This window comes from Brassica oleracea, chromosome C4 (assembly GCF_000695525.1).
Source record: "Brassica oleracea var. oleracea cultivar TO1000 chromosome C4, BOL, whole genome shotgun sequence".
NCBI lineage: Eukaryota > Viridiplantae > Streptophyta > Magnoliopsida > Brassicales > Brassicaceae > Brassica > Brassica oleracea.
In genome coordinates, this window is record NC_027751.1 from 27,885,369 (window position 1) to 27,906,755 (window position 21,387).

Below are 21,387 nucleotides of genomic sequence, written 5' to 3' on the forward strand. Positions count from 1 at the left end.
TTTTGAGAAATCTCCTGGATTTTTAGTGAATGACCATGTGAACTTTCTATGATTTTACGCATCATTGTAGTGCCTAGATGGCCGAGGCGATCATGCCATAATGTGAACTCTTCTGGGTTCCGTTTTACTACAAGATTTGATTCGATCTCATCGATATAAGGATGGTGTAGCCCCGAAGGAAGTTCTGGGGACTTTTCCAATATGTGTTTTCTGCCACATTACTCAGAAGTTACATACATGTATTTCTTTCCATCCTCAGTTGCAGACTGAGTATCATATCCGTGAAGATATATGTCTTTAAAACTCAACAAATTCCTTTCAGAACTCGGAGAATATAGAGCATTATTTATGGAAAATTTTGTTTCATTCGGCAACGTAAAGTTTGCTTTACCAGTTCACTCAATCACGTCTGCATGACCTGATATTGTATTGACGACAATTCTTGTCAGTTTTATATTAGAGAAATATCTCTTTTATCTCAGAATAGTGTGCGTTTTTCCACTATCTGGTATGCATATTTCACGAATCCGTTTCTTGGATTTTGCTCCATTAGCATTATGATCCATTTATGAAATTGTCATAAATATAAAAGAAACATAGAATTCATTCATATAAAGAAAAAAGACACAATAATTATACACTAAAGTGACGTTAAAAACATCACTATTTGTTTAAAACAGGAAATGTAATAATTATACACGATAATACTGGAAACTATTCAATAGTCTTATAATAAGCATTTCAGCTCTTTTCAGGAGTAATATAGTCCAGTTCATTTGTGAAGTCGGAGGCATCGAGGTACGATGTCCCTTCAAAGTTTTCAGTGAGGTTCACTTCTTTAGCTTTGCCTTTCGTGGACTCTTGATATAACTTACGGAAGTGTGGAGGAGTACGACAGGTACGGGACCAATGTCCTTTACAACCACATCTGTAACACACTGTCTCACGCTTCTGGGTGGTATCCTCTTGAGTTTCTTTACCCTTGGAAACTTGCCCGGGTCTAACCCACTTATTAGATCCCCTCCATTTGGGAATTGAAACGGCGACCATGACCTCGGTTGGTCTAGTTTCTCCTTTCCGAATTTTCTATCGCCATAGCATTCACTTCAGGAAATGCTTTGGCTCCCGTAGGTCGGGAATTGTGGTTTTTGATCAGGAGCTCATTGTTATTTTCAGCCAACATGAGCGCAACCATCAATTCAGAAAATCTCGTGTACCCGCATTTTCTGTAAATTTTGGGCAAGAAGTGAAGCTGTTTGTGGAAAGTATTGTATGTTTTATTCATCATTTCTGTCTCAGAGACAGGGTTACCACAATATTTCAAGAGTGAAACTATCCTCAGGACAGCAGAATTGTAATCCTCAACCTTTTGAAAATTTTGGAACCTCAGATTTTTCCACTCTTCTAGAGCGTGAGGGAGGTTGACTTCTCTCTGGTTATCAAACCTTACTTTTAAAGCTTGCCACAATTCAGTTGGGTCTTCTACGCTTGCATAGTCGTGCGTTAGATTCTCATCTAAATGTTTCTTCAGGAAGATTATCGCTTCGGCTATATGCTCGGGTGGCGATTTGTTACCGATTTTTATCGTTTTGGTTATCTTTTTCATTACAAGGTAAGGTTTCACATTTTTGACCCATCCGATGTAATTTTCAGAGTCGGGAGCTGAAGTTTCTCGATGTTTGCCATTTGTATTTCTAAAACATAAAATAATATATTTTATTAGAATTTCGTAATTTTAAAACGAACCATTTATATTAATAATACATGCAATTACAAGGAGAAACAACACATAGAAAAGTAAACCGACATTAAGCGTAAGTTCTTCATGAGCAAATTCTCCAATAAAAAGAACGTACATAGAAGCAAAAATTAAAATTGCACATAAAACCAAAAATATGCGAATCATCTTTCTTGCAATGAAAAACCGGAATGGAGCGATTTGAAAATATTTGAGAGAAGATGAAATGTTTTGGATGAAGTACATGAGTGAAGTATGAGTGTATTTATAGATGAAAAACATTGTTAATAGCCGTTGAAAAAGGTAAAAATTTTGAAAACTTTTCTTTGTGACCGTTGGGATTAAATCGTATGAACCAAAAATCAATCTGATAATACTGTAATAATCAGTCAGCCAAATTCCGTAAATTTCATAATATTTGATATAGGTGACCACACATTTATATAATAACCATAATATAATAAACAAACAAATATCAATCATATTATGGTGATATAAAAATTATAATATTAAATAAATTATGCGGCGGCATAGCCAAGCCAATAATTATAGTGTAATTAACGATCAAAGTTTATTAACGAGGCGACATACCGCCCGCATTAACATAGATAAATAATAATAATTAAAACAACCACTATAAAATTATTAATAATAATATAGGCGGTATACCGGCCATTATAGCAGAGTAAATATGATACATATAAATTTTACCGAATCGCAGATTGATCGTGCTGATAACGTGTTATAAAATAACTTATAATTTTATAGTATCAAGAACTTTTAAATATGACAAAATTTTATACCCGTAGAAAGAAGATAACACTGATAATGAAAGAGAATGTGTTATAAGAAGAAGAAAGGATGATGTATTACAATTGATCGAAACGACCGTTTATATAGAAATGAAAAAGTAGGATTTACTGTGCGTGCATAGTGACGCGGACTCCACGTAATATTCATACACACGAAAATTGACTTGAGTGTATTCTTGACATTCATCATTCATAACATATAGAAGTAAATTTTGTTAACATATGTTGAATAATCAACATCCAATACGAAACATATAGACTCTAAATATTCATTTATTTCCTTTTGACTTGACTCTTTACCATACAAAACTTTTCCTTTGAACCATCCTCATTTTTTTTTTCTCATCAGAAGAAAAAAGGAAACTAAGAGTCTATCATTCACAAGGGAGATGGAATTTTGGAGAAGGAAGAAGAAGGCGAGAAAATGCTTCCTCAAAAGTGGAAGTATGTTTCTTCAACAACTCATAGCAGACTGTAATGGCATGTCAAACCCTATAAGAATGTTCTCTTCCGATCAAATGTCCAAGGCCACAGATCACTTCGATCCCATGTCTGCCCTCCCTAATTCATTTTGGTTCACCTTGTACAAGGGCGTTATCGAAGGCAGATCTTACGTGATCAAGAGATTTTCAGAGTATGTGGTCCGTGCAGAAGAAGCGAATGTTTACAACGACATAGCCTTGTCTGCTCGGGTAAGTAATCACAGTGGTTTCCTCAAACTCATTGGTTGCTGTCTCGAATTTCCTCGTCCGATAATGGTATTTGAAGACCTAGAATATATAGCCGTGAATGAGCGAGGAAGTCTTGGTTCGGAGGACGGGCCGTTGCTGCCTTGGAATGTACGATTGAAGATAGCGAAGGAGATTGCGACTGCTATAACTTATCTTCACTCTGCCTTCCCTAGAATCATTATACACAGAGATATATGTGCAAAAAATGTTTTCTTGGATAAGAATGGGACTGCTAAGCTCACTGATTTAACGGTTGCCGTAACACTTCCTGAAGGTAAATCGTGGATTGAAGATAGGGTGACTGGAATAATCGGATACATAGATCCTATTTATGCCAGGACGGGCATAGTGACAGAATATTCAGATGTGTACAGTTTTGGAATCTTTATGTTGGTTCTTCTTATGGGAAGAGAACCACTTTTTGTTGCATCTAGTGGTGTTCTTTGTAATATTCTTGAACCTGTTGCGTTCGGGGGCGATTCCAACGACATGAGGCCTTGTCAGATGAAAATGTTTCTTGACCTGGCAATGAGATGCTGCGAGAAGAGGAATGAAGACAGGCCAAAGATGATCACGGTGGCAAAACAGATTAAGCTAATAGAAAAATGGATCACTTAATTGTTATGAGGATGCTCAAAATTAATATTTGAGATTATGCTCATACATAGTAGGGTTGTGTATTGCTGGATTTCTTACAGTATATGATTTTCTAATAAGACTTTCATTTTGATTAAGAAAGAGTTTTGAGGGTACATAAATCTTTCTCTGAGGTTCTGAAAGTGAACCTAAAGACTAAGTAAGGATACTAGCAAGCATAGTTTCGAGAACTTACTTCAAATTGTTATTATTAAAACTGTTTTTATAGTCTCTGATTCATGAGCAAAACTTCATTTTAATCAAGAAAGACTATATAGGGTAACTATCTCAAGTCTGAAAGATCTCAAGTGAACAAGTTTGCGTTCAGATTCTGCGCGAAGAGTGTGGATAAGAGGCCAAAAATGATTGATGTCGCCAAGGAGTTTAATGTAGCAGAGAAAATTGCAGAGGTAGGAGGAGACATCTATAGAATGTCGAGGAATGCGTCTGTGATACAAAGAAAAGGATACGCTAGCGACGAGGAGCTTGATGAGCTGGATTCTCCTCTTACGTTTGTTATTGACAAAGTGTATGTATCACTAAGTTCGGGACACAATGAGAAGCTGAAGCAGCAAGATGAGCAAGTAGGTAAAATGGTAGCGAATGTAAGATATGAGCTTCTTAGGGAAGTGTTGGGACTATGGTGAGGCTCTTGTTACATTGAAACAACCAAGTCTTAATTATCAAAGTGATTATATTTAGCTGTAAGGATTTTAATGAATATGTTGTTAGAGAAAACTGTATTTAGCGTCTTAAGAGGCAATAAAGCTCTTTTTAACAACAGTCTCACTAGAGACACCCATAAATATATATGTAAATTAAACTGTTGGAGGAGAAAGAGTGAACAAAATCTTTTGTTTGACTTTTCAAAGTTTCCATTTTATTCTTCTAGGTTTTGTGAAGTTTCTGTGACCAATTGCAACAGTTTAAATTTTTATTTGTAGTCTAGCACGTCATTGTTTTGTTTTTTCTTATGGCTTATAGGCACTACAGAAGGAAACTTCTAACATCCCACATCAGTAAGACAGAGATGCATTGGTTATAAGCTTCGCACCATAAAATAGAACCCGAGCCTTTGTTGCAATTCATACCTTTCTCGGCCTTTTGGCTAAGATCAAGTGTAGTATGTGTTCTTATCAGTTTAATATCTGATATGTGGGCTATCTGTCCACAAGATATTAACTCTATTTTTCAAGGGAGAAAGTCCGTAAAGATAGCTTGCTATCTGGGTTTTAATGAGTCGCCTTTGCGTTGCACTATTGCATGGGCTGGTTTAACCCGCCAAACAAAGTTCAACTCTTAACCAATACCTTTTGTCAATTGGTGTGTTGAAGTGAGACATAGATAGACAACCACTTAGCTTTGTAGAAGTGGTAGTTCTTTTGAAAGAAGTAGCATTCCCAACTTCGACTGTTTTAATGTACACGTTCAGCATACTCGCAGACTAATATTGGATATTCAAATTCAAAACAGTATCCTAACAATTTGAGGAAGTTCTTGTGATCACTCACCATTGATGAGACCGCTCTGTCGGGAAAGATCTGTTCTAACATATCAGATGTGTATAAATTCCTTATGGATCTTTTGATTAGGAAATGCCTGGTTCTCGAGAACACCTCTGTTTTGTACATAAACACTCCCAAAGAAACATGTGACTGCTCTCGCTGAAGTTGTTGGTGGACTATGATTAGATGATTTGGTTTGCAGATAAAGTTTTGATTGGATTTGATTTGCCATGCAAAACTTGATGAAATTTTCTAAGGTGACCTGTGTCTTAAGGAACAATAGCCGTTGATTTGTTTATGAGTTTTTTTCTTCTTCGTTGTCTTGTTCATCAAGCAATCCATCTTTTGATTTCAGCACAGAAAAATGCTTGTGTGGAGATAATTTATCGAGGATGGTTCAAAGGGAAAGTGTTGTCGTGTGACAGGAATATCTATTAGCTATCCGGTTTACTAGACATTGGTTTAATTATTGTCTTTATGCATTTTGATTTAGCTTTATGGTTTAGTCTTTTGGTTTACAAAAACACTATATGTAATATCTTTCTCATTTATGGGAAATCAATAAAAAACATTAAAACAATCTTCTAAACCATCTCTGTTCATCATCCACCATTAAGAATCTTTGCTCTTCGGGTTGATCCTTCTTCCTTCGTGGTCATCCTCTAGGCTTTGATTCTCCGATCTCCGGGGTTCTCGGTGAACCTCTGGATTGGGTTTATCTATCATTACTGGTTTTCCTGTCTCAGAGCCGTCCATCCTCGGCAAATCGGTTTCCATGGCTGCTCAACGCAAGATGCCTCTGAAATATTCATGTGAGGAAGTTTATGACCGGGTGTCAAATGGGTTATGCATATTTTGTGATGATCGAGATACACCTGGTCATCATAATTTGAAGCACAAAGGAGTGAAGATTCTCGTGACTGAGACAACGACGAGCTCATCCTTGAAGAAAGCTTGGTCGAATCTGATGAGTTTGTTACCAAAACTGTGATGAAGCCAGATTCTTTCTATGAATCGCTGGAGAGTTTCACTTCAGATTTGCAGATCTTTGATGTTGCAGGACAGAAATAAGAACAAAACAAAAGTGATGTAGATGATAACATGAGTTTCTCTCTTGGTAATAAGATCGACACATGGTGGGCGAACATACTCTAAAGGCTGATCGTATATGGGAACCAGGTGGATGTCTGGTCAAGACAGATCGACAGATGCTTCAGACTGAAGCAGTTTTACATGGCCAGGTACAATTTTCTGGGCCAGACAAGCTGAAGAACGATAAATTGCAGTCATGTATTGGTCTGAACTTATGTGAGTTTCGCGTTGATCATGGAGTTGATATCTTGTTTTCTCATCAAATGCATCGTGTCAAGGACATATATGTATTGCCTAAGAAAATATTAAGCCAAGCTTGTCCGTATCAAAAGGCTCATCTTGTATGGGAGCCAGGTGGGTCTGTAGGCAAGCAAGCACCGTGGAACTGCTCAGACAAGTACCTCAAGCATGGTGTAGTGCTAAAGTTAAACGCCAAAACTCATGAGACTTGTTTACATAATACTTTGGAGGTGTTCTCGGCAGAAGAAACCCAGACTTGGATGGTGAATGAAAAGATGAGCTTCAAGGTACTTCCTGATCTTAATCTAGAAGTATGGGTTAAGCTAGCAGTTTATGGTTTTAAGTATCAGAAGCTTATGTCACTGCTTGTTCGTGGAGGATTAACAGCTATGTGTGCTCTTGCGATCGTAACGCCTCCGTTTGATATTAGCTTTGACGATACGGTTATCCAAGAGATGAGGAAATCATGTGTTCTAATAGTTGTAGGCTCTGCAACTATGAGAATGATGAGATGGCTTCACATGATAGAGTTGGTGTGTTCAATGATGATAAAGCTTGATGTGAAGATATTCTCAAGGCCTTTTGGAGATATGGATGCTCGGTTTCAAGAGGAGATCGTGACTACTGCTCTTGGGATTGGAGTTTCTCTTGAATGTTTAGAGCCGTACCTCAGTCATGATGAAGTGTTGGGGTTAACTACAAAGACTCATTTGGCGAAGGAAACTCGAGAATGGAGTAATCAATCGACGTTAAAGATTCAGGTATGCACTGATTTTAACTTAGCAGCGTTGATTGAGTTTGAGAGCTATGACTGGAAGTGTAAGGAGCAGATGATCATTCTCGTTGATCACAGTCCAAGAGTATGGGAACCTGGTGGAGTAGTTACTGAACATGATCAGTGGAAAGAGGTAGAGAAAGGTTACGCTTACGGTAGATTGACGAGCTTAGTGCAAGAGATGGTCTTTGAAGTCAAAGTCATGTATATGATTGTGAAGAACAAGACTGTGATTGTTACTGATTCACACGCTCTGGTACTTGCGCAGAAATGGTTGCTTCATCTCTTACATATCCAGGAATGTAGAGGTTTTTCTCTGTTAACTGCTATGCATTTATCCCAAGAAGAAGAAGAGTTTCATTATTCTAGAGGGATGGAACATGACTCATCAAGTTGTGTTACAAGACAAGACAGAAGTTGTGTGATATTGTTAATGAACTCTAGTGTAAGTGTTTTTGAGCAAACGAGACAGTCTGGTTTCTGAGAAGAAGATGACAGAGATCTCCACGGAAGTTTGTTATGACTCACGTTACGGCTCTTACTCTAATATTGGGGTATCAGCTGCTACATTCCAGGGTGAGCTCAATTCAGTTTGCAGACTTTTGCTTGGTGTTTTCTTAACACAACAAAGAAGGGACTGTGGCTTCTTCGGAGTCCTTAGGCAGTGGAAATGGTACCCTCCAGAACAGTTTTACAAGGCTCTGAGTAACAGGTCTGTACTGTTGTGGACATGGCTGAAAACAGCGAAGTTCTTTCCATGGTTGGTCGTTGATATAGCGAAGAAGAAATTAAAAGACACCTGCAACGTTTTCTGCAAAGCTCTTGTTCAGTGGATAGAGCATCCTCCAGACCAAGCTACATGGAGGTTTCATATATTTTCTGTCCAATGGATGAAGCATAAAGCTTACAAGAGCTGTGAAGGTGACACTCCCTGAGGGTAAGTCGTGGATGAAAGAGCTGGTAGTGGGAATTAACGAATACGTTGATCCTATTTATCACTTGACGGGAATTCTGTCAGAATATTCAGATGTGTACAGTTTTGGAATCCTTATGTTGATTCTTCTGATGGGAAAACCATCACTTCTGGATGATTCAGATGGGCACTTGGTTTTTGATACTAATATTCTCGTACATGTGAAGGATCTGCAGCAGAGAGGAGAACCTGTTGAATTCGGGGGTGATTCGAACTGACATGAGGCCTGGTCAGATTCTCGACCTGGCACTCGGATGCTGCGAGGAGAGGACTGAGGACAGGCCTAAGATGATCTTGGTTGCAAAAGAGATTAAGCTTAGCAAGCATCACTAGATTGTTAAAAAGTTCAAATTCTGAGGATGTTCAGACAGGAAGTTTGAGATTATGCTCATACTTTAGTTGTGTATTGTGTATTGCTGTCTCATTTCTTACCTTTAATACTATGTAACATTTGATTCTTGAGTAAAACTTTCATCTTGATTAAGAAAGAGCTTTTAGGGTACATAAATTTATCTTTGGGTTCTGAAAGCAGGCAGAACATGTGAGATGTTTCTCATTTTCAGAAAAGCTTGATGTTGAACTACTTAACAAGTGATGATCTTAGCACTGATTAGATCAGAAAGCAGGAAGCAGAGTTTTGAAAACTTGCTTAAAAATGATTTTTGTTGATATTGTTTATCAAGGATTACGCTATAAATCTGAAACCACATGAAATTTTGGTGTTGATCATTCAGACTCCATATGCAAAAGGGTGAACTTCAAACTTGTTAACTGAAAGATATGGACCTACTTAGGCCTCGTATAATATTTTCATGAGGAGGCAACTTTGATTGCCATTAACATTTTAAGACTGCAAAAGCATTTCCTTTACTGATCTCCGAGGAAACAGAGGGTCGTTGGACAACGGTAGCACACTTCTCAAAGGCTTATTGCTTGATGCAATGGTATAACAAATCCTCCCCGAAGCTTTTCTTCTGATCATGATCAAGATGTTTCCTGAGGAGATGAATATGGAAATGTTGGGCCCGCTTTGATACCATGTAAACTCAGAGAGAAACTGTATTTAGTAAACTGTGTGTGGATCTCATTGATCACGTTGGATACATATACTCGACCTTCGTATCTTTACAAGGAGATTCTACTTTATCTACATCTACCGTGCATCTTTATCTTCTAATACATTGTACTTATCTCAACAACCTTAACAACCCGAGTCTCGGTTTGGTTTAGTAGACCTTACTAAACCATACCACTCTTAACACCTTTCACCTGGTCAAAGATACATACGATTAGGTTCAGGAGACAAGTACTAGAGGGAAAGAAAGCTTTGTCTTCTAGCGAGAAAAACCAACAAACTGATTTCAAACTTTTTCCCAGTCCCTTGGTTGAATATTCCAACCACTGACTTACATTTTTGGGTCCACATTTGCTGATAGTTCAATCCGTGTCAGGCAGAACTAATTAATTAAAAAATGTTTTACTGCTAATATGCAAAAGGAAAAATATATTGTGTCAATATTGGTGCACATAAAGCATTTCAGTGCAGGCTATCTCGACTGTCAACACTGTGATCATTTGTTTATTTGCATAATTTTATATTTTTATTTAGTACAATACGTCAAATCAATGTACTTGTTGACGTAGTTGAATATTTGCACAATCGCCACGTAAGAGCAGGATTAACCCTCAGCCCCATTAAAAATATCTTAACTAATATTTAATAGTAATCGTGGGCTAACAGACTTAGTTAAGAGACGGCCCAATTAAATGTGGTACAATGCTAGTCTCTTAATTTAGGGTTCTTAAAAATTAAAAATTAATATATATAAAAAAAAATTATTTCTTAAATAAAACATGAATATAACATTTTAAACATTGATTTGAAAATAAAAACATGAAACAAAGATGAAACAAAGATGAAAAAACATGAAACATGAAACGAGAATAATTTGAAAGAACCATCGTAGTTCAGTTGTTGTCTTCATCACGTCCAAATTTACGCCATATATGTTCGACCAAATCATTTTTCAGCTGTTGATGCATTTGTCTATCACGAATTCTAGTGCGAACACCCATCATATTGGCGATGTTTGTAGGGATATCTGTATAATATGTGGAATCGACATGTGAACTTCCGTTGTCTTCTGCTTCTTGGAACTCTGAAATGTCAAATTGAGTGTATCCATCTCGTTCGTCTTCTGCTATCATATTATGGAGTATGATACAAGCTTTCATAATCTTTCCAATTTTGACTTTATCCAAAAAAAGTGCTGGATTTCTAACAATGGTAAAGCGAGCTTGCAGGACTTCAAAAGCACGCTCGACATCTTTTCGGACAGCTTCTTGTTGTTGAGCAAATAAAACTGCTTTCAGACCTTGTGGTAATGAAATTGATTGGATAAAAGTTGCACATTTCGGATAAATACCATCAGTGAGATAGTAAGCCAAATAATACTCTCTTCCATTGACAGAGTAAGTAACTTGTGGAGCTTGACCATTTATTATGTCATCAAAAACAGGTGAACGATCAAGAACATTGATATCATTTAAGGTACCTGGTGGTCCAAAAAACGCATGCCATATCCAGAGATCATACGAAGCAACCGCCTCCAAAACGATTGTTGGTTTACCCGAACCCCGAGAATATTGCCCTTTCCAAGCGGTGGGACAATTCTTCCACTCCTAATGCATACAATCGATGCTTCCTATCATCCCGGGAAATCCACGATACTCACCAATATCAAGTAGACGTTGAAGATCAGCAGGTGTAGGTCTTCTCAGGTACTCTTCGCCGAATAAAGAAATTATTCCGTCAACAAAATTCTCCAAACATGACCGAGTAGTAGTTTCACCGAGTCGGAGGTATTCGTCGACCGCATCAGCCGCACTACCATATCCCAAGACACGAATGGCTGCTGTACACTTTTGAAGTGGAGAGAGACTACGCCTGCCGAGACCATCTCTCTTTTGTTGAAAGAATTCAACTTCATTGGACAGTCGAGTAACAATGTGCATGAACAATGTCTTGTTCATTCGAAAGCGTCGTCTGAATAGATTTGGAGGATACGTTGGAGTTTCGCTGAAATAATCATTCCATAAACGTATATCGCATTCTTCACGATTTCTTTCGATATAAATTCTTTTTTTTCTTTTTTTCCCCTGTTCTTCTTGATCACCAAAATCGATGGAACATTTCTCGAACGCTTGCTCAAAATGTTGATCTAATTGTTGATCAAAATATTGATCAAAAGTATCATTATTTGATCCATCAAATGTGTTATGAGAAGAAGATGCCATTTTGTAAATTTATCTTGTTTGTTGACGAAGGGGAGAATGAGTTTGAATGATTTCTAGTTTGGTGAGAAGGAGTGAATGAGTTTGACAAATTTTGTAAACGATGAGAAGGAGAGAATGAGTTGGTTTGATCTTTGTATGGTAAGAATGAGAAATTATGAAACGGTTTGATCTTTGTATGGTGAGAATGAGAGATAATGCGTTGTTTTGAGAATGAGAGAATGAGATATGAGTTTGTTACACAACTACAACATAACTTTATATAGATATCAGATAATTTGGCACAACTACAATCCGTGACACAAGTACTACAACAAAACAAGAAAAAAAGTCCATGACACAAGACTCCAAGACTACATGAACACAAGACTCCAAAAGTACATGACGACAACAAGACCACAAGAAACAGAGAATCCGTGATACTTCCACTCCCAACGCTCCACTTGACCTGAAAGTAAAGACAGCTAACAAGTCAAACTTTAACATTATACCAAGAATTTATACCATTTCTTAAGAAACAGAAAGTTAAACTAATCATCATTTAAGCATTTCTACCAAGAACAATAAACACAGAGTTAACAAGCCCAAGAAACAGAGAACTTACACTTACCTAATTGAACATTAAATCACTGATGAGTTTCTTTTTGAGGGTTTCTTCATACTCGGCTAGAGGTTCTTTTCTTGCAACAAGAGAGTCAAGTAGACTCAGCTTGTGCAACCTTTCCTTCTGTGCGAAATCCTTCTGTTTAATGTCCCATATATTGTGAAACTCATTAAGCGAACGCTCCTTTTCCACACTCTTCTTCCCACTGGCCTTTGCTGCCTTTACACCCGTGGGACGTTTGGTTTCAGTTGATTGAAGGCTGGGTGAATCTTCATTGTCTTCACACTTTCTTTTCTTACCATCGTTTTTAGCAGTAGAAACTTCACACCACTTTTGATCGTTACTCAATTCCTTCCAAGCGTGCTCTAAAGTGAATTTCTTCATATGGTTAATATAGAATATTTCATGAGCCCTTTTGAGGACATCATTCTCATTGCAACCACTACTTTTCTCCCTTGTTGCCGCCTCGTACGATCCACAGAACTTGCAGACCAAGTCGTTGATCCTGTGCCAACGTTGCTTACAGTGAGAAGCCTCTATTTTTTCGCAGCCAGCAAGCTTGGGACTTGCTGCAAAGTAGGCTGCAATTCTCTTCCAGAATGCGCCTGATCTTTGCTCGTTTCCAACCACTGGATCTTTGCTCGTGTTTAGCCAAGAGCTTATCAGCACAACATCATCTGTGCGAGTCCACTTCCTTCGTTCCCGACGCTCACCAACATCATCCACGCCTTGAGAAGGAAGTTGAGATGAAGATAGATCGACATTATCTTCATAGTTACCAAAGGAGATATTTTGTTGGCTATAAAGTAGCCCAACAAAGTTTGATGTTTGCGTAAATGGATTGGAATCCATCTCCAAAACATGCGCAAGTAAGAGATAGGAGAAGGAAAGAGTGAGGAAGTGAGACGAGAAGGAAAGAGTGAGGAAGTGAGAGAAGCAGAACAAGGTTAGAAATGAATTCAAGAAAGAGGAGGAGAAAATGACTTTAACCTTAGCACCGAGTTGACATCTAGCTACCACATTCATCACTACACCATTGATTCCTATCTAACTACAACCTAACGATAAGTATGACATTAATTACTCTCGATTCTATTAACAGCAGAAGCTAAAACATTATAATTAAGACAAGAGCAAAGAGTAACAATAACACAGAACAAGGACAGAAGTATCAATGCACAACCAAACCGAGGTGACATCTATCTACCACATTCAACACTATACCATTGATTTATACCTAACCACAACCTAATTACCCTCGATTCTACCATAACATTAATAACAATTCAAAGCAGAAACTAAATCGATTCTAGACAGAACAAGGACAGAACGCTAACCTGAATAAAATCCTTCTCCTTTGTTCGATGAACTTGGTTACTTCTCTTGATCATTCGAGTTTCAGACACAAATCAAAAGCATTTTGATCCATCCATCTGACAAACAAAGACACAGAAAAATTAGTCAACAGCCACAAACAAACTTGAAGAAACAAACTTGCAAAACAAATAAATCGAACTTGATCCATCTATCTCTGGCAACAAAGAAAGGAAAAAAAATTTAATCAAGAGACAGAATCGCACACTACAAAAAAATCTACACACAGAATCGAACACCACAACCAAATCAATTTTCTAAAACTTGAAGAACATGAATCAGAGCTTTACCTTTCCATTGGAGGAGAGCCACCGAGCTTGATGTCCCTCACCGTCGCAGAGAACCACCAAGAGACATAATCAAACGGACAAACCAATCAAAAGACATGCAACTTGATCAGAATAACAACAAGCAGAATCTAAAGACATGCAAAATTGAACACAAAAACAATCGATTTACCGTTTGATTCGAGGAGAGCCGCCGAGAGGGAGGTCCGTCGCCGTCCAGGAGAGCCACCGAGAGAGATGTCGCTGTCGAGAGCCACCGACTGAGAGATACAGAGAAATCAGAGAGACACCGAGAGAGAGGAGAAGTCGCCGTCGAGAGAGAGAATCCAGAGAAACGAGAGAGACCGACGGTTAGGTCTCCGACGAGAGCTACCCAGAGAGAGGGAGAAGCCAGAGAGCCACCGATGTGTAGAGACTTCGCCGTCGAGAGAGAGAATCCAGAGAAACGAGAGAGACCGACGGTTAGGTCTCCGACGAGAGCTACCCAGAGAGAGGGAGAAGCCAGAGAGCCACCGATGTGTAGAGACTTCGCCGTCGAGAGAGAGAATCCAGAGAAACGAGAGAGACCGACGGTTAGGTCTCCGACGAGAGCTACCCAGAGAGAGGGAGAAGCCAGAGAGCCACCGATGTGTAGAGACTTCGCCGTCGAGAGAGAGAATCCAGAGAAACGAGAGAGACCGACGGTTAGGTCTCCGACGAGAGCTACCCAGAGAGAGGGAGAAGCCAGAGAGCCACCGATGTGTAGAGACTTCGCCGTCGAGAGAGAGAAACCAGAGAAAGAGAGAATAGAGGAGACACAGAGAGAAAGAGACAACACCGTTTCAAACACCCTCTACCCACTCTGGCTAGGACACCTGTCTCCAAGTCACCGTTCCTTCCAAGTCCTAATTAGGAGGCGTCCCTAACGTAAATCACTTTTTCCTTTTTATTTTTAATGTTAATTAACCTAGAGACATCATTAAGGCACCCGGTTAATCCTACTCAAGTCGCAAACACTACAACTTGACCGGTTGACCCCGACGACGCTTTGGAGGAAAATAAATAAAAAAAATAAAAAAATAAAAAGAAATGGTATTGAAAGTTGATTAGTCTAACATACTTTGAGATCCACTCATTGCCATATTAACTGATCACTGGATCTCGATCCGCACAACCGCACGTTTTTTTTTTCAATTATTTTTATATAAATATTTTAGTTTTCAATTCTAAATTGGTATATATTATAATACATATGTGTCTATCAATTTTTAAAACACAATAAGTTTACGGTATATTTTTAGATTAAATGTAAGATGACTTTCTATCAATAGGTCCATTAGGTCTATTTTTTAAAATATCACACATGAATCAAGGTTGTGACTTCTTATATAAGATATACTAGGTGATAACCCGCGTCCTGCGCGGAATTATGGATTAAGGAGATTATAACTTTAAAACTACACTTCTTAATTTATCGGTGTAATTTAAATATATTTGAATTAAAAAAACTGTGAAAGTAAGCAAAGACTTATATAAATTTATTATGAGTTTAAGATAAAACAAAACATAAGCAATAGAATTATTGTCTTCATAATATAAATTATGAATATAAAATAAGAAAAACATAGACAATAAAACAATAAAATACTAAAAAAACAAATTATAAAAAAGAAATTAAATTCATAATTTTGAGAAGGAGACAGTGGTGAGGACTTTGTTTTGAGAAAGAGATGACCTAGTATTTATATATGCAATGCGCTAGTCTAGGGTATGTTTGCATAACTAATCGTCCTCGTAATTTTTGAAATTCAAATTAATATTAAATTTTGAGAACTTACCTTATATAAATGTTCTTTACGTATTCTTAGAAAACGTTCTTGTTCGAACCGGTTTTAAATAACATATTCGTTTAGATCGCTAATTACCAATTAGTATGATTAAAACATTATGTTAAGCTCTACTATTTATATCAACACAGATCGTAGGTTTTTACTCTCCACGCCAAATTCAATCGAAGAAACCAATATTAATGCTCTTCCTTTAATACCATATATACCACTTACCTAATTTTGTTATTGCGTGATGCGTTTTCGTGAAATAGGTATTATAAGATCCGTGATGGTCACGCCAAAAATATATCAGAAATATTCCCCTATCGATTAAGGTAAGTATTTCGATTCTTTGAATTTTGTTTCCTTTTATACGTTAACAATATTATTGTGTTTCCTTAATATTTTGACCAATTAAGCGTAGGTTATAATTTGGAATATCGAGTTTGCATCGAGTATATTGAAATTCAATTGTGTTTCCTTTTTATTTTGGTTCATAAAACGATTTGATAGATGTCAAACTTATTTTGTTGCCTTTTACAAAAGAGTTAATATTGCATTATAATTAACATTGACAAAAATGTTCATAAAACGTTCGATTATAATACTTGTTCCTAAAATAAGCATAAAATTGTTCATAAAATTATTCCCGTTTCTTTAGTTGCATTATAAAGAAATTTGATATTAGTTTAAAAATGTTCATAAAACGTTCGATTATAATACTTGTTCCTAAAATAAGCATAAAATTGTTCATAAAATTATTCCCGTTTCTTTAGTTGCATTATAAAGAAATTTGATATTAGTTTAAAAATGTTCATAAAATGTTGCATTATAATTAATGTAAACAAAAATATTCATAAAACGATTTGATAGATGTCGAACTTATTTTGTTGCCTTTTACAAAAAAGTTAATATTCTGCCTGTCATAAATTCCCCTTTTTTTTCAAATTGGATTGTAATCATATAGTATAATGTATATGACCAATGGCATTTGGTTGTAATTATTCTAGTTCACAAGGGTTTTTTTTATAAAGTTAGTGAGAGTGCATGAAGTGATGACACATAGGAAATGACACTCATGTAATAAACACATGAGGCCAAGGTTTATTTATATGAATGTTCCTCCTTTAATAAGAAAGGGATAAGATTGTTCTTTAAAGATCGTCCCTCTCCTTGACTGTATCGGTAGAGATTGCAATCTGAGGCATCTTCCGCCATGAAATGCTGGAGAATAAAGGAGAAGGAGGAGTCAGAGAAGGAGGCAGGGAGAAAGTGTTTCCTCAAAAATGGAAGCATGTTTCTTGATCAACTCATAGCCGACTGTAACAGCATGTCAAACCCTATACGAATGTTCTCTTCCGATCAAATCTCCAAGGCCACCAATCACTTTGATTGTTGAGATAAGCTTGAAGATCAAGGAAACTTGGGGAGCAAGTAAAAGACCTAATCCTATTAAGATTGAGATTCATAATATATTTAGGAGTCATCTAGATATGTTTTCTAAATAGGATTAGGAAAATATAATCTCTATATAAAGGATATGTCAAAGTGTGACATAACTTGTGGATTAGAGATTGAGAGTTTGAGAGCTTAAGTTTTTGAGTTAGTTTTCTTAAGCATTAATAAAGAAGAGTTAGTTCTTTATATTGAGATACTTTCAATCTTTGATTCTAGATTTGGTATCAGAGCTTAGGGAAAGATGAGTGGTGAGATCGTTGCTACAGATACAAAACCGAAGGAAGGAGGTGGAACCTCGATCAAGTGCCCTATTCTTACACAAACGAATTATACGGTTTGGGAAATAAGAATGAAGATCGCTTTGAAGGTTCACAAGGTTCGGGAAGCTGTCGAAGAAGAAACCCTCGAAGGAGACAAAAACAACATGGCCATAGCTCTTCTGTTCCAGTCTATACCGGAGTCGCTGATTCTACAAGTAGGTGAACTCAACACGGCCAAGAAGGTTTGGGAGGCCATAAAAACTCGACATGTTGGGGGCAGAGAGAGTCAAGGAGGCAAGGTTGCAGACATTAATGTCCGAATTCGAAAGATTAAAGATGAAAGACACAGAGAAGATCGATGACTTTAGCGGGAAGTTATCCAAGATTGCATCAAAATCTGCAGCCTTAGGAGTGAATATAGAAGAACCTAAACTAGTCAAGAAATTCTTGACTAGTCTTCCAAGGAGAAAGTATATACACATCGTTGCTTCGCTTGAACAAGTATTAAACCTCAATGACACAAGTTTTGAAGACATTATTGGCCGGTTAAAAGCCTATGTAGAGCGTGTTGGCGAAGAAGAGGAACAACAAGAAGAGCAAAACAAGTTGATGTATGCAAACTATGAATCTAACCAAGACTATAACAAGAACTATCGAGGCAGAGGACGAGGAGGCCGGTCATATTACAGAGGACGTGGAAGAGGACGGTATAATGGAGAGAGAGATACTTCGAGAATCATGTGCTACCGTTGTGATAAGCTAGGTCATTACGCCACAGACTGTCCTGGCCGCCTTCTCAAGCTCCAAGAAGCCTAAGAGAATGATAACAGTGACACACAAGATGCTGATGAGTTGATGATGCACAAAGTTGTATATCTAAATGAGAAGAACTGCATACCCGAGAAGTACGAGACAAACACCGATACTGCCGACATATGGTACCTAGATAACGGAACCAGTAACCACATTACGGGAGATCAACGATATTTTTCTTCTCTGGATGATGGAGTGACAGGAAAGGTGAGGTTCGGGGATGATTAAGAGATCGATATGAAGGGAAAAGGTACCATCTCATTCACCAATCTTAATGGAGAAGCAAGAAAGATGAATGATGTGTATTTCATACCCAATCTACGAAGCAATATTATCAGCCTCGGTCAGGCAACAGAGTCAGGTTGTGATATAAGGTTGAAGGATGATTATCTGACGATGCGTGATCAGCAAGGAAATATCCTTGTGACTGCTAAAAGATCAAAGAATCGACTTTATAAGGTGCATATGGGAATCAGAGATACAACAAAACTTCACTTAAGTAAGATAAGCGAATAAAATAGGTGGCACTATAGACTTGGACACATAAACACGGCTACAATGAAGTTGATGATACAAAAGGAACTAGTTCTTGGAGTCCCTAACGTTGCCGTCTCAAAGGAGCTGTGCTCATCATGCCTGCTTGGAAAACAAGCAAGAAAGATTTTCCCTCTAGCAACGATGTATAGAGCAACTAAACCACTCGAACTAGTGCACGGAGTACTTCGGGAGGAAAATGGTACATATTTTTTGTGATTGATGATCACACACGTTACATGTGGTTAATCCTGCTTAAAGAGAAAGGTGAAGCTTTCGAGAAATTCAAAAGGCCAAAGGAGTTGATAGAGCAAGAAGTCGGAGAATCCATAATCACTTTCAGAACAGATCGTGGTGGAGAATTCACCTCTCGAGATTTCAATATGTACTGTGAGGACAAAGGAATAAGAAGACATCTCACGGCACCATACACTCCTCAACAGAACGGGGTGGTAGAGAGAAGAAACAGATTGATAATGGAGATGGCGAGGAGCATCTTGAAGCATATGCACATGCCAAACTACCCCTGGGGAGAATCGGTGAGACACGCAACGTACTTGATCAACCGGATAGCAACAAGATCGCTTAAGGATCAAACTCCTTATGAAGTTCTGAGAGGTCGAAAGCCAAACCTAAATCATCTTCGAGTTTTCGGGTGTATAGGCTACACAAAGGTTGGTAAAGTCCATCTAAAGAAGCTAGATGACAGATCACGTGTGCTTGTCCATCTTGGTATCAGAGCGGTTGACGAGAAATCTGCAAGAAGACCAAAATACCCTTCGAGTAGGAACGAGACCCATCGAATTAGGATTGGGAGGTGTGTGTGGCAGATATCAAGGCCAGGGTCTAAGGCTTATAGGCTATATGACCCTGATACGAGAAGAATTATGGTGTCTCGTGATGTTATCTTTGATGAAACCAAATGATGGAACTGGAAGAAGATCGACGGTGAAGCAAAAAATTACAATGACTTTGAGGTTATACTCGGAGAGTTTGGCAATCATGGGATATCTAAAGCAGGTGAAGCCATCAACAACAACCAACATGTGACAGAGCATCATAGAGGTGAAGATGATGTCACAGAAGGAGATGAGAATGTACCAGACACTCTAGAGACAAGTGTTACTCAAGATGAAAGTGAAGAAAATGAGAGTGATCATGAGGAAAGGCATTGAGAAGGAGTGAACGAGCAACAACAATGCCAAAGTACCTTGATGATTACGTCTTGATCGCAGATGGGAAGGAGAGATGATGTTGTTGTGTTTGAATGATGAACCTGGAAACTTTGTGGAAGCAAGCGAGCTTAAGGAGTGGATAGATGCGTGCTTAGATGAGTTAACTTCAATTGAGAAGAATGAAGTGTGGACTCTAGTTGATCTACCAGCTGGTGCAAAGCCAATTAGCCTCAGATGGATCTTTACGATCAAGCGAAACTCAGATGGGTAAAGTACAAAGCACGTCTTGTGGCAAAGGGCTACGTACAGCAATACAGAGTTGATTTCGACGAAGTTTTTGCACCCGTAGCTCGACTTGAAACCATCATACTACTTGTTAGTATTGCAGTAACCTATGGATGGGAAGTTTATCACCTAGATGTCAAAACAGCATTCTTGCACGGAGAGCTTAATGAGGTCGTTTACGTTAATCAGCCGGAAGGCTTTGAGGTGAAAGGAAGCGAGATGAAGGTTTATAAACTTCATAAAGCACTGTATGGTTTGAAACAGGCTCCAAGGGCGTGAAACCACAAATTGAACCAGATTCTACTTGAGCTTGGGTTTAGGAAGTGCAGAAAGGAGGCCTCGGTGTATAGAAAGACGGTCAATTCAAGTATACTCGTGGTAGCTGTTTATGTCGATGATCTATTTGTTACCGGAGCTAATGAGAAGATCATTGATGTTTTTAAAAGAGAGATGGCCTCTAAGTTTGACATGAGTGATCTCGGTAAGCTGAGCTACTATCTAGGAATCGAAGTAAGTCAAGAAGAAGGATGCATAACTCTAAACCAAAGACGATATGCGCTGAAGATCCTAGAAGAAAGTGGTATGAAGAACTGTAACTTGTCTCACACGCCAATGGAGAGTGGACTCAAGCTGGCCAAGTCGATTGATGAAGCTGATGTTGATGATACGAGGTATCGAAGAAACGTTGGATGCCTGAGGTATCTCTTGCACACTAGACCAGATCTCTCTTTCACTGTTGGAGTCCTAAGTCGGTATATGCAATGTCCAAAGCAATCACATGAAGCAGCTATGAAACATTGTCTGAGATACTTGAAAGGGACGACATCACTTGGCCTTGTGTTCACAAGATCATCACCAAAGATTCCCAAGATCATAGGCTATAGTGATAGCAGCCACAACATCGATCCGGACGATGGAAGAAGCACCGCAGGTCATATATTCTACCTTGGAGATAGCTTGATCACATAGTGTTCTGCAAGCAGGATACAGTGG

At 38.2% G+C, this 21,387-nt stretch overlaps 2 protein-coding genes across 2 annotated transcripts; one reads left to right on the forward strand and one right to left on the reverse strand.

Moving 5' to 3' along the window:
• The first annotated feature begins 2,939 nt into the window (after positions 1 to 2,939).
• Positions 2,940 to 8,992, forward strand: LOC106339301 (non-functional pseudokinase ZED1-like). The gene is made up of 2 exons (XM_013778090.1): positions 2,940 to 3,654; positions 8,557 to 8,992. The coding sequence occupies exons 1-2, from the start codon at positions 2,940 to 2,942 to the stop codon at positions 8,718 to 8,720; spliced, it is 879 nt and encodes a 292-aa protein (XP_013633544.1). The 3' UTR covers positions 8,721 to 8,992.
• Positions 8,993 to 12,406: 3,414 nt separating this feature from the next.
• Positions 12,407 to 13,426, reverse strand: LOC106338558 (glutathione S-transferase T3-like). Its single transcript, XM_013777510.1, has one exon. The coding sequence runs from the start codon at positions 13,424 to 13,426 to the stop codon at positions 12,407 to 12,409; it is 1,020 nt and encodes a 339-aa protein (XP_013632964.1).
• Between the last annotated feature and the right edge of the window lie 7,961 nt (positions 13,427 to 21,387).

Coding starts and splice junctions, on each gene's coding strand:
- LOC106338558 (XM_013777510.1), bottom strand. CDS start 13,426: ATGAATGTGGTAGCTAGATGTCAACTCGGTGCTAAGGTTAAAGTCATT.
- LOC106339301 (XM_013778090.1), top strand. CDS start 2,940: ATGGAATTTTGGAGAAGGAAGAAGAAGGCGAGAAAATGCTTCCTCAAA. Junction 3,655..8,556: donor AGAATATTCAGATGTGTACA/GTTTTGGAATCT, acceptor CAGAATATTCAG/ATGTGTACAGTTTTGGAATC.